A 14,648-nucleotide genomic window follows, 5' to 3' on the forward strand; every position below is an offset into this window, starting at 1 on the left:
CACCCTTTTTGAACTTGGCCACAGTAACCGGAGAAGGACAAACAGTGTATGTTCTCATTCATTTGGGGAATATGAATAATAGTGAAAGGGAATATAAGGGAAGGGAGAAGAAATGTGTGAGAAATATCAGAAAGGGAGACAGAACATAAAGACTTCTAACTCTGGGAAATGAACTAGGGGTGGTGGAGGGGGAGGAGGGCGGGGGGTGGGGGTGAATGGGTGACGGGCACTGAGGGGTACACTTGACGGGATGAGCACTGGGTGTTATTCTGTATGTTGGTAAATTGAACACCAATAAACATTAATTTATAAAATTAAAAAAAAAAGAAATAAAGGCTAATTTGTGAAGTCATGAATTGACTTAAGGGAGACTTAAAATTTTAATTTACCATCCTTTTTTCTTATAGAAGATAAGCATAAGATGTAAAAGGTACAGAGATTTATCAGCATGGCTCAGACACAAAAAGGAGAATAAAATACCTACTAACCAATTAGCCTCATGTAATAGATGTCCAATTTTTATGTAGCCAGGAAAGACATTTAGTTTAAAATCATTTATAGACTATTCCAGATCATTCTATAATAAAGTCAGAAAATTGATTGATACCTGAAATTAGTTTGTCATAATTCAAGGTGAAAGTAACATTCTTGTGGTAGAGACTTCTATCCTTCAATTCCTATGTATTGTAGAAAGTGAATTATAACCGTAGAGAAATTACCAAAAATTTTTTTTCTATGTTATCGAGTCATTTTTTTCTGTTAAATTTAAAATTAATCTAAATCATTCTCAATTATTTTGTTTTCAGGCTTATAATTTTGATTTGATTCTTATTTAGAAACTCCCTTTATCAGTTGGAACCCCCAATTTGTGATATATTTATTTAAAGATAGTAACCAGAATTATCTTTAAATCTGTGTCTGATAACTCTATTATTTAATCATCTATGATTCCATTTGTATTATTTGTTTTTTCTCATTAATTATTTAAGCAAACTAAGCATTCATCTCTTCCCATACTATTATTTTGTTGTTGTTTTTTATGTATTCTTCTCCCTTTGACCTTCATGTTTGCCTAGTTCACTCCTACTCATTCCTTTAGTCTCCCAAACTTATATATTTGTGGAATGAGTAAATTACCATAGAGCATTTTACTTGAAAATGCATTGAAATATTATTTTTAAAGATTCCTTTCACTATTCTCCAAAACTAGTTATCTCCCATTATTCTGTTTCATAACAAATTATTTTTTCATTTATTAAAATGTATCATAATCTATAAATCTTATATTTATTTTTATTGGTTTAATGATCTATTCCCATCTAACCCAATCTCCATTTTTCATGTTTTACATTATCATTATCTACTTATTAATATACAATAATACATTACCAATTTTATAAAAAAATTATGTTAGTTCATTGGGTTATGAGACACAGAGCTCATATTTATGTATCTATATTTCAATATAACTTTTGCTGTGACTATATTAATAATATGAACATTACCTTAAGATACACATTGGGATTAAAGATTTTTAGTATGGACACTGAGATTCCTAAATCCAACGGAACACATATAATAAAATGTTATTTTTCTTTAAATTTTTAAAAAGTGACTAATTATCCTTATTATCACAAATGAAGTACTGTTAAATCATGATAAGTAAATTGAAAAGGTAGAAAAAGTCATTCATTTTGAAAAAGGGATTCAAGATTACTTTTCATGTTGAAATTCAATTATGCACATAATTAAAATGTGTCTCAATGAGTAAATTATTTTTAAGCACATACATATATGTGCAATTTTCACTGTGTGTATGTGCATGCATATATGTGTAGAAGAAAGCAGGCACAACATATTAGTTTTGGTTTTTTACCATTTGAGACTGAAGTTAGGAGATTTAGGAATATTTGGTAAATGAGTGTATGTAGGGCTTTACAAATTGAGAATCAATAAATCATAGGTACCGTGACATACTAATGGCAGGGTAGAGCAAGAGCAAAAGGTTACTGGGATGTTGTTACATTTTATTATTTGTTTTATTTTCTTATTTTTTTGTTTGTTTATATGCTTAATTTGTGTATTTATTTGCATGGTATATATTTTTAGTTCCCAATATCCATCATTACCCCTTGTCCCATTTATTCTGCAACATAAATAATCCCCTGTAGACCAGTAGTTTTAATAAGGTTTTAGAGTCCTGAGTTCTAGTTAGAAGAAAAAGAAAGGAACAAAGGGTTCTTTGGCCTTTCTTTGGCCATTTTGACCTGGAAGTGACACACATCAATCTGCTCATAGTCGGTGGTGACAATTAGTTACACAGTCCCCACCTAGATTTGGGGTGTGACCTGGTAGGGCAACTCCTTCTTAGTGGTGACTTTATACTTTGTAAGAAATCCTCAGATCAATTTTCTCCTCCATTCAGCACATGGTTTTTGTTTATTTGTTTTCAGTAAACTGTATGCCCAACATAGGGCTTGAACTCAAAACCCTGAGATCAAGAGTCACATGCTCTACCTACTGAGTCAGCCAGGAATCTCAAGTACCTTTTTTTTTTTTTTTTTATGATAGGCACATAGTGAGAGAGAGAGAGAGGCAGAGACATAGGCAGAGGGTGAAGCAGACTCCATGCACCGGGAGCCCGACATGGGATTCGATCCCGGGTCTCCAGGATCGCGCCCTGGGCCAAAGGCAGGCGCCAAACCGCTGCACCACCCGGGGATCCCCCCCCCTTTTTTTTTTTTAAGAAGCTATTCCCAGCACCTATCCAGTGGTAGCATACATGACCTTTATGTAAACTACTCAGGGAGGCCCAAGACCTCTGGTCACAGAAAATTATTCAGAAGTAAGAAAAAAAAAAAATCCACTAGAGTGACTTCATGCAATGAGATATTTTTTAGTCCTTGAATGTTACTATACATGGATCTAGGGCTAATAGAGCTATTTTGAAACCAGAATTACATTGGAAATAATATATTATATGTTCAAACTAGCTCACTGTTGGAGCAATACAGATGTAGACCTCTGGGCACAGTGGTTTGCTGGTAAATGTATATAACTGCCCTCCAAGTATTATTCCAAAATGTATACTGTCTGACATTTTGCTTACATTGTTGAGTAAGACAAAAGTGTAACCATGTAGACATATGTTGGAATCTTGCTTGTTTGTCAGTGACATGGTAATTTATTTGCCCAATCAGATAATAGTTTTCAAATATTACATATTTTTAAATTATATATATTATAATTTATATCTATATAATAGCCATTTATAATTACATAAAACCTATTTATAATTCAATAGATACAAACATTATACTTTTAACTTTAATATGTATTGCTAATATTTTTAATATCACTTTCTTAAGTGTAGGTACTCAACAAATAAGAAGTTACATTTTAAACTGTAGCTTTTACTGATTTTCTTGGTGTGAATACTTTACCTTGGTCAGTTTCACATTATCAAGGTGAGGTCAATGAATGCTGAGTGTAGCAAAATGCTATTATTGCAAAAATTAAAATTCAAGAATTCCTATTATATCCTTAGTTCATAGAGTCTTAAATAAATGGAAATATTAAAACCACCATATTAATCAATACCTCATTAGTCATATAAAGCTCACACTTAAGCATTGTCATCCTGGTCCAGTGTAGGACCAGTCAGTTGGAGGTGAGCCATGTGTTACCTAGGAATAAAAAGAGTATGTTCTATTTCTCTCATTCTTTCTTCCCTCCTCCCACCATTACTATTGTTTCAGACCTTCCCAGGGAACTTCTTGATTGACCTAACAATTTTAAAAAGGTTTTTTGATCTCTAGGCCTAGCAGATGTTAAAAGATCTTTCTCTTTTTCACATTGGTCACATTGATAGATCCTTAATTAGCCCCACTAGGAATAATGAACCAAATTTCCCCTGACAAGAAAGACACATTTTTTTTCCTTCATCTACCTAGTACCTGTTCATACTTGATCATTTTCTGATTTGTGTTTATTTGTCTGTTTAGGCAGTGCTCTTTTATAAAAACTTTCTGTTGGGGTATCACTAGGATTTAAAATGGCTTCAAGCTGACACTTTCTCTTTCTTTTTTCTTTTTCTTTTCTTTTCTTTTTTTTTTTTATTTTTTTTTTTTTTTTATTTTTTAGGTTCGAGAGTGCTTTTAATGGTGAGCGCTCCCGGGTTTTCTCTATCATATAGTCAGTCCTCTGTTGCGTAGAAAACACTTGTACATATTTTTATCCAGACAGTCTCTGAAAGTGAAAGCCACTGCCAACCCCGTTTTAATTCACTAGTTTATGGAAAAGCCATTGGATACACATCATGTTTTGAGCAGATGAAGGAAGTTAAAGTTACCTGCTCAGATGGCTAAAGCTTTTATTAGTATTTGTGGAAAAGACATGTTTTTTTCATTTGCCTAAATTCCAAATATCCAAATAGCCTCTTTTTTACTCTCTTTATGAATGAGTTTCCCCATTAAGTTTGCATTTTGCAGAGATTGTCTAGATGAGAATTTCCAGAGAAGACTGGGTAGAGTGTTTACATCTCAAAGGCACATAGACAGAATGCCAGTTCCTCCAAGAAGCACTTTTGTTTCTTAAGGCCAGAATTTTTTAATATGAGCCTTCATTTTGAGATGAATAGGTGAGGCTTTGGGATTGATTAAAATGATAGGTGGACCTTCAATTATTTCTAGAACTTCATTTCTAGTTTTGTAAACATTTGTAAGATAAGACCAGTTATTTTTAATTTTTCAAAGAATCAGCTTGTAGCCTGAATGATATCAAGAGGTTGAACTGCCCATCTAACTAAATTATCTTCAGTTTGGTTCTTTACACCAGGGAGAGAAAATCTTCAACTAAAATGAAATTATAAGATGCCTGTGTTCTAGATTTAGAGCTTTGTCTTTCAAATATTTTTCTTTCCCTATGGGTACATTGAGTTTAGGGGTGGAGATCTAAAAAAATTTCCTATCAGGCTCTGAATATCAGCATTCTATTTGGTCAACTTCTGACCATTGAGATACTTAAAAAATCTTTTGAAATATCTTGTCAGAAAAACAAACAAGCAAAAAGCCCACCTCGATTTCAGCACAGGACAAACAATAAACATTCCCAACAGTATCGAAGGATCTATAAACTCAAGAGGTATCCCCAAAGACAATGGAGAAGATATTACCTCCTAAGATCCAGAGCCACTCCCAAAGATAACCAAAAGAAGGAGACATTTCTTTTTGTCTGTTTAAAGAAATAAAGTAGCAGTTTACCAGAAAATTCCTCATGGTTCTGTTAACCCTGAGAAGGGCCCATATGGGGGCCCTCCTTTAACAGTACATATGGAGGTGTCCATAAGGCCACTAACTTAGTAGGCTTTCGTTTATGGTCCTATCATCTCTTCAGAGACAGAAGTGGAAAGACAATTCAGACAGAGGATTAGTAGATTGAATACTCAGGTAAAGGAGAACAGAGGGGAGCAGTTGGAGTTAGCTCAGTCTGATAGTCCTGCTTTTTATATCTTTAATCTGTTATTAGGCTATTGGGCAAATATTCCAACAGAGCTATTTTGGAATTTGGGAAACTTCTGGAGGCTTCTGCATGCTGATTAAAATTGATATCCCATTCTGTTTTTTTTTTTTTTTTTTTTTGGGGGGGGACTCTGCTTTCAAGTGTACTTATATGAGCAATCTTGTCAAACTGGAACATTCCTCATAATGGCCATTGTACTTTTAAGTTGTCATTAGTAAGATTTTTCCATTTTTGTAGATATCTAAGACTTCTGAGACCTACATTTTTTAGATATAAAATAAGCAGATGTGCCAGAAGGTGGCACTCTTAAATCTTTGGAATGTAAGGATCCCATTTCTTTTAGGTAAGCCTTGGGTCGCTCAGAGCAAAATTAATAATACCTATTAGAGATGTGTCACTGGGTTGAGGATTGTGTGGCTTTTTTTTGTGTGTGTGGCATTTTTACAGAGTACTTCATCACATGGAAATTTTCTTGAGGTTGGCAGGCGACCTAGTGTCAATCTAACTCAATCTATGGCCACCTAATCCTAGCATAAGAGTCTTAGATTTGGGAGACATGTGCAGCTTTTAAGTGTTTGACTGATGCCCACCAATTTTGTGGATTTGGTGTTCAAGATTCCCATTAGCAATACCCTTTACCTTGTGTTCCCATTAACAGAAGCCAACAGTAATTTGGACAAGAGATGGGATTGTGTGCACCACCAGCAATTTCCAATGTGGTTCTGAAGAATGGGGAAAGGACCCAACGAATGGAGATTGCAGACTGGGATTCCAATCAAATGAAAAACTGCAGACTGAACCACCAGCAGTTCCCAATATGGCATCTGGGTACTGAACCAAGGGCTAGGGGCTTAGGTTCTGGTGGAACTATCTGTTACCTTAAGCTGACCTGTACTAGACTAGAAAGCCAATCAGATCAGGAGTTCAATGCAAATAAAGCAGAACTCAGAACTGAGAGGAACTTACCTATTGGCCTAGGTAATGGCAAGAACAGAAAACCCAAAGGATTTATGAGTAACAGTGCCTGTGTTTCTTGTTATACCCCAAAACACACAATTTTCCTTTGGATCCTGTCACTGCCACAAAAACTGTTAAAAAGAAAACAAAACAAAAAAAAATTCAATTCAGTTAATTCTAAAGATCTTATTGTCTTTATTGAATGATTCATGAATAGGGCAGCATTCGATCTAGGAGATAGAAAGGGACTCTGACAAGCTGTAAAAATGAAAGACTTATAGACAGAAGGGAGTGGAACTGAGAAATTATATTAGAAAAATGCAGACTGAAAGTAGCAAGGTCACTTTCCTTCAGGGGATGATGGAGTCTATCTGGCATACTATCTTACTAGTGCTGACCAGGTGATTCCTTTCTGACTGGTTTAAGATCCCATTTCTGGGAGTGGCCAAAACTGTAATTAAGTTAAATTATGGTTTGGTGATATAAGGCTTAGCATAAGTGACTCCATTTTGGACTTTTTGTCTTATTTTTTTAACACATTACAATTAAGCTGAGGTCTGGACATACCCTGCCTCTTCCCCTGGGTGAAGGGTGTGTGTGTGTGTGTGTGTGTGTGTGTGTGTGTGTGTGTGTGTGTGTTTACTTGTAGGTAATTCCAGGACAACTCTTTCCAGTGATGTCTTTCACACATCTGTTGTCACTCTTAATTCTCTTGGCCCTTTTATGCCCTCCCAGTGTATTCAAGAGACACAGAGTGTAATTGATTTTTGACAACATCCTTTGTAAAATCTGCATATGATTTGGTATCTGCTTGGAATATAGCTTCTATTAGATCTTAGTATTTCAAAGAAAACTTGCATTTTAATTGGTTATTACACCATAAATGTGGTTAACATCATGAGATTTTTCCAGTCCACTATCAAAAGCTGTTCTCGTGGCTTATATTGAAACAAAGGAAAACTTACACATACACGCACACATATATATATACATATATACACACATGTACCACATATCCATCTTATTTTTAAAAAGTTAGAAAATACAAATAGACAAAAATTCATAAAAGATGAAATGCAATCCATCCAAAATTCATCCCCCAGGAAAATCTGCTCCCTATGTTTTATTTTGCCCCCATGCAAATAAAAATATGTACAGAAACAGACTCTCTTAATCATCCTCCAGGACCTGTGTTCTCTGCCTCTACTCTATACATTATGGTCATCATTCCCTGTCAGCAAATACAAGTCATTTTAATTTTAATGGCAGCATGTGTTTTAGTCATGAATTTGTTAATTTTTCCTGAACTGATCCTGTATCATTGAATATTTGGGTGGGGTTTTTGTTTCTATGTAAAAACTACTCTTCTATGAACAAATGATATGTGTATCATTTATGTTTGTTTCCTTAGAAAGGCATACCTCCTTCATTAACCAAATAATATTGGTCATTAACCAATAACCATAACCAAAATATTGCCTCTTTGGATGTCCATTTGCATTTCAATAGGTGTTAAGCCTTAAGCCAAAAATATACATTTCTAAAATAGAATTCAGGTATCAGTTAATAGGAAAGGGATATGTTTGGGGAACATATTATCTGTTTATGTTCCTTGAAAAACCTGTTATATTGCCTACTCATAAATCTGAGTCAAATTATTTATGTTATTTATATGATAAGCTCTCCTGATTAATATTTTTGCTGTTAGTCTAAAACCAAGAAATATTTCTAAGAATATTCATTTTTCACTGATCCATAGCAATTCTGGATACTTAAGTAAAATTTGTTTGAACTTCTCACATCTGCTAAGTTAATAATCTTATCTAGCAGTCGTTTATTACATTGATTCATTCTTTTGGATTGTTCCAAAAAATTATCTGCCAGAGCATTATGATAAACAAGTAAAGAAGAGAATCAAAATGGAATGTGACGCATCATTATTTTTTTTTCAAAGTCCAGTACAAGTTGAATGAAAGTAGAGGCTTTTAAAATACATACTTCAGATCTTTTATCATTTCATCCTTCCTAATTTTGAGGATATTTTGCAAATTTTAGATAAACAGTGATGTAGAACTCATATGCTTTTGCTTTTCTGGAATTGCACATTAGAAATAACTTGTGTAAGAAATTACATTATTAATGTAGATAATTTTAAAATATAGTGACTGCACTAAGGATGTCAATTATACTCTGAAATGACACTCTTTATCTACATAACATTTAATGTCTCTTAGATGCCTGCACATTTGGTTAAAATAGTATTAAAGATAAGTACTTAAAGACTAAGAATGCACACTTTTAGAAAGTAATGATCTAGACTGTTCAATAAGATGTGCAAAATTGCAGAATGTATTTAATGATCAAAAAGTTAGGAATTTAAAAATAAGACCTAAAAGTTTAAAAATGACTAACTGTAAAAGTGATCTAATTACATTTTTCCCTTAAATATGATTATCTCTCTATGTGGTTTGCTGAAAAATAATTAAATAAATAAAGGGACAGCAACAAAAACAAAACTGAAATTGTCTTTTGAAAAGAAAGATAATAAATATGTGATATGTACAGAAAAAAAAAGGGCCAAGGCAACTTTTAAAAACTGCTAATTGGATAATATTTAGAGAGCCAGTATTTTACTCAATATTTAATGTCACTGAATGGAAATCCTTGTCATAAGCCTTTCATACTATATACATATTGTTGTAGAGAAAAAAAAAAAGTGATCCTGTGCCTTTAATTTCCCTTTCTGAGAGAAGGAAGGCTGCACACCCCTGACAGGCTCACTTGTTCCCGTCTTTAATGTGCAATCTGTTTTCTCCAGCGGAGGGCACTCAGTGTATCACAAACTCAAGCATTAGCACCAACAAGCTCTGAGCATCATCAGTCTCTGGAAAGCCTTCTGAATTAGACAAGGGCTGCCTCTCAGCACAGCTACAAAACACTTTAAACCTGACCAGCTAAATGGATAAACCTAGCCTGCATAGCTTTTAAACTGGGGTCTCATACAGCACAGGAGGCCTACTTGCTTCAAGAACTGAAAATCCAGAGGATGAATTGCTTTATCTGGGAATGGCAAAAGCCAGCACAATAAGGAATGCCAGGTATTCTGAAGATTTTTTTTTTCTTTTCTTTTCTTTTTTTTTTTTTTTTACCTCTCTTTTTACAGAGAAGTTGGTTACCTTTGAAATGGGCTGTAGGTTTTTTGCACAGATTGCCAATTACTGCTGATGGGTCTCTGGTGAATTACACAATGGTCCTCAGAGCCTAGAGGCCCTCCCCCTCCCCCCCAACGGCTTCCTTTCCCTGCCCCCCCATCCCACCCCATGCTGATTTTTTTCATATATGTATATATATTTTTTGCCTGTCCTCTCCGGGGAAGTTTGTATGGGGCTTCTAGCTCACATGCCGGATCAGAATGGTGTGAATGACAGCCGCACTGTGTCATGAAGGTGGTGGTGGTTTCAGCACGAGAGACCAAATAAGAAGAAAGCTGAGAGAGGGGGGAACCGTTTTTGGATGACAAAGGATGGGTAAGTGAACTTTTGTTTCCTCCTTTGCAAAGCTGATCCTCTTGGCTTCCTATTCTCAGTCGTGGCATTAGCTGATAAAAGACGGGGAAACAGGCAAAAAGCAGCAGCCTCTGAGTTTGCCAGTTGACTCAGTATAGTTGCTATTATATTTTTAGATCATTTTCCTTTTAGTAGTTTTTCTTTTCTAATCCATAAATGCATAACGCGGACTTAAACAGACTCTAGAGAAATATCTTTAAAGCTGTCTCTTGTGTGTGTGTTTCTACAGCTTGGGAATTAAGCATGAGATAAATACTGTGTTTGGTTCTATTTCTTGGTAATATTAACCACGCTTGTATTTCTGGTCGCTGTCAGGAAGATTGTTAACACTTTACTGCGTGTCTGTAGGGGTGGGGTCGTTACTTTATCAGAGGTCGCACAAGGGGTTGTTTTATCTCTGAAGCTGTATCCTGAACACAGCTTCCAAATTTCCAGCAGTCATTTGCCAGTCTTATTTTTTCAAGTGTGACTGGCTTTTTTCCCCCCTTTCTCCTGTCTGGAAGAGCTGGAATGTATTTCAATGAGATTGTAGCTGGCAAGAGGACAGAGAGCAAGATCGGGTTTCAAATTAAAAACAAAACAAAACAAAACAAAATAAAAAACTGGTTGAGTAAAAGAAGGAGAGTTTTTTGATTAGAGGTTTGGCTGATTACTTCTTGGTTAAAAATGAATATTTAAGACAAATAAACTGCAGCACCTAGGTTTCCCCCCCACCACCGCTGATAAATAATAAATCTACTGTTGACAGAGGAGTGAAGCCCCTTACCATGCTATGACTTGGAAATGCAGCACAAGTGCCAATACATTGCAACTTTGCAGGTTTTCTGAAGTTAATAGAGGTAGGGGAGGAAAAAAAAAAAGTCAGTGAGAAATTTGAGCAGGTCGGGATGAAGAGGAGGAGGGGACTAGTCAGTCTACTGCTTTACCTTGTTTATCCCCCAAATTTGCAAAAGCAACTATGTTAAAAATAAGAGCAAAACTAATACTACACAAGATTATTTTGCATTTTATGCAAATACTTAATAAGAATCTGACAATCTTAACTTCGGACTGTTCTGTGTTACCAGTAGTTAGGGCTCTGAGCTGGTATATCACTGGGCAGGAGAGCCACAGTAGGCAGAATTTCCTGAAAACTGAGAGCATATATGCTTATTAACACATTGAGACTACCTCACACTGTTATTAGTCTTCATACCATGCTTCATTGGCTGCCCATCCTAGTCCCAATGCCATTTTTTCAGAGCCCATGCATTGTTATTCCATTATGCAATAAGGATACAATTTCAGGCAGAGCAAACTTGGGTTACCTTGACAGCTTACTGAAGCTCTCTTGTCAAATCAAAGCCTGTTTGCTTAACTACGAAAGATGTACAAGTACGGGGTTTTCTAAGTCACATTTTTGCCATTACCAGAAGACTTGGTACTCTTCCTTTTGGTACTGATGTTCGACAGAGTGACTAGCCAAATATTGTTATTCCAGTGTTGGCATTAAGTGATAAGCAGGCTGTGTGCTCTTCAGTGTTGACGAACATATGAACTCAAGAAACTCGGGAAGGCTTTTCTTTAGTTCCACGGCACTGTGGTGATTTGAAAATCAAGGAAGAAAGAAGGAAACCTTATGATAGCAAATGTACAACACTGAAGAAAATAAGACTTCAAATGTTAAATACATTATTTGTATATCAACTGTCCCATTACTACACGAGATGAAATGCCCGATATCGGTAAGCTGGTGGTGATTTACATTAATAGTTTTACAATGTGCATTTGTCTTCTTTTTAATATTGTAGGTTTCCATTTAATTACGCAGCTGAGAGGCATGCGTGTGGTGCTAGTGCTACTTCCTACACTGCTGCTTGTTATGCTCACGGGGGCTCAGAGAGCTTGCCCAAAGAACTGCAGATGTGATGGCAAAATTGTATACTGTGAGTCTCATGCTTTCGCAGATATCCCTGAGAACATTTCTGGAGGGTCACAAGGCTTATCATTAAGGTTCAACAGCATTCAGAAACTCAAATCCAATCAGTTTGCCGGCCTTAACCAGCTTATATGGCTTTATCTTGACCATAATTACATTAGCTCAGTGGATGAAGATGCATTTCAAGGGATCCGTAGACTGAAAGAATTAATTCTAAGCTCCAACAAAATTACCTATCTGCACAATAAAACATTTCACCCAGTTCCCAATCTCCGAAATCTGGATCTCTCCTACAATAAACTTCAGACATTGCAATCGGAACAATTTAAAGGTCTTCGGAAACTCATCATTTTGCACTTGAGATCTAACTCATTAAAGACTGTGCCCATAAGAGTTTTTCAAGACTGTCGAAATCTTGACTTTCTGGATTTGGGTTACAATCGTCTTCGAAGCTTGTCCCGAAATGCTTTTGCTGGCCTCTTGAAGTTGAAAGAGCTCCACTTGGAGCACAATCAGTTTTCCAAGATCAATTTTGCTCATTTTCCACGTCTCTTCAATCTCCGCTCAATTTACTTACAGTGGAACAGGATTCGCTCCATTAGCCAAGGCTTGACATGGACTTGGAGTTCCTTACACAACTTGGATTTATCAGGGAATGACATCCAAGGAATTGAGCCGGGCACTTTTAAATGTCTACCCAATTTGCAAAAATTGAATTTGGATTCCAACAAGCTTACCAACATCTCACAGGAAACTGTCAATGCGTGGATATCATTAATATCCATCACTTTGTCTGGAAATATGTGGGAATGCAGTCGGAGCATTTGTCCTCTATTTTATTGGCTTAAGAATTTCAAAGGAAATAAGGAAAGCACCATGATATGTGCAGGACCTAAACATATCCAGGGTGAAAAGGTTAGTGATGCAGTGGAAACATATAATATCTGCTCTGAAGTTCAGGTGGTCAACACAGAAAAATCACACCTGGTACCCCAAACGCCCCAGAAGCCTCTGATTATCCCTAAACCTACATTTTCCAAATCTGACCCCACTCAGCCCACCCTTGAAACACCAAGTCCTTCCCCAGGGTTTCAGATTCCTGGCACAGAGCAAGAGTATGAGCATGTTTCATTTCACAAAATTATTGCAGGGAGTGTGGCTCTGTTTCTCTCGGTGGCCATGATCCTCTTGGTAATCTATGTGTCTTGGAAACGCTACCCAGCCAGCATGAAACAACTTCAGCAACACTCTCTTATGAAAAGGCGGCGGAAAAAGACCAGAGAGTCTGAAAGACAAATGAATTCCCCTTTACAGGAGTATTATGTGGACTACAAGCCTACAAACTCTGAGACCATGGATATATCCGTTAATGGATCTGGGCCCTGCACATATACCATCTCTGGCTCCAGGGAATGTGAGGTATGAACCATGATCCTCCTAAAAGCATTTCTACTGCGGGGAAGGAGAGGTAAATGTTTGAAGCTCTAGAGGTGTCTAATCACTAGAAAGATTAATGACCCCTTTTGCTTTTGGGTTTTTGCTCAGTGTGAGAGGTTACTTAATTAAATTACAACCACCAGGAAATTGACTGTTTTTTTTTGTTTTTGTTTTTTTAATGGTTGAAACTTGAAGGAAGTTCATTCAAGGATGAGATTAAGTTGGAATAAAACACTATGTTAAAACATCTGCTTTTTTTTAACAGTTTGTATACAGGGGTTGGACTTAAAAACACACATATACACAAAACTCTTTTCATTCTAAAATTAATGTCTGGTTCTTGTTGTTTGACTTCTGTAATGGAGTAAAGAAGGAGGGACCAGCTTAATTTAAAAACAAAGTGATTTTACCAAAATTCCAGGAGGTATTGAATATTTAAACCAAAGAGCAATTTACCCAAGGGTTGATTTTGTTGTAAATTTTTAGTTATACTTAAAGCATGCAACAGGGATCTCACAGGGATAACTGTTTCCGTGTTACTTGCCATTTAGTTATATACCAGCATAGAGAATGTCAGAGGCCTACTGTGTAATTGTATTAGGCCCTTAAAGATGTCTTTCTTCCTTCCTTCCTTCCTTCCTTCCTTCCTTCCTTCCTTCCTTCCTTCCTTCCTTCATTTTTTTTTTATTACTGGACATATATCACTTTTCATAGGTTTTCTTAAGTGCTGGCTATTTGTATGTAATCACAATGAAACTTAAATTCCATGTTTTGGCTATGTCCCTGGTAACTAAAATCAGGTCATGATATTGTGGATGATTTAGCAATAACATAATGACAGGCCTAACAGGGACTGTTTGTCAATGTTGCTGTCATCCCCAAAAGAAATAATGTGTATTCTTGTTAAACTTATCCAAAACTAAGTGATGCAAATATTTATAAATAAAGAGAGAGAGATTTGAGTTCCTGGTATTTTCCCTTTCTGTAACATTAGCTTCAAATGAAGGCATTCCATGTTACATTATTTTCATTTTCATGAGAGAATATGTTTGGATCCAGTTTCTGATCATTTACTTTTAAAGATCACTTACACTAACATGCGTAGGAGTAGAAAATAGTCACAGATTTCCAACCTGTTGATAAGTAGTACTGGATGCAAATTGTTCTTTGTTTGATCAAAAAGTACAAAGACTGTGACTGCCAAGGCCTTGTTACTAGAATAAAGTAATGGAGAAAGAAAGTTCTGGCAG

General features: G+C 35.9%; 1 protein-coding gene across 1 annotated transcript; it reads left to right on the top strand.

The window, feature by feature from the left end:
• The first annotated feature begins 9,949 nt into the window (after positions 1-9,949).
• Positions 9,950-14,083, top strand: LRRTM4 (leucine rich repeat transmembrane neuronal 4). Its single transcript, XM_055312146.1, has 2 exons — positions 9,950-10,004; positions 11,834-14,083. Exons 1-2 carry the CDS (start codon positions 10,001-10,003, stop codon positions 13,384-13,386), a joined length of 1,557 nt encoding a protein of 518 aa, XP_055168121.1. The 5' UTR covers positions 9,950-10,000; the 3' UTR covers positions 13,387-14,083.
• Positions 14,084-14,648: the final 565 nt, after the last annotated feature.

Source organism: Nyctereutes procyonoides, unplaced genomic scaffold, assembly GCF_905146905.1.
Source record: "Nyctereutes procyonoides isolate TBG_1078 unplaced genomic scaffold, NYPRO_anot_genome, whole genome shotgun sequence".
Taxonomy (NCBI): Eukaryota; Metazoa; Chordata; class Mammalia; order Carnivora; family Canidae; genus Nyctereutes; species Nyctereutes procyonoides.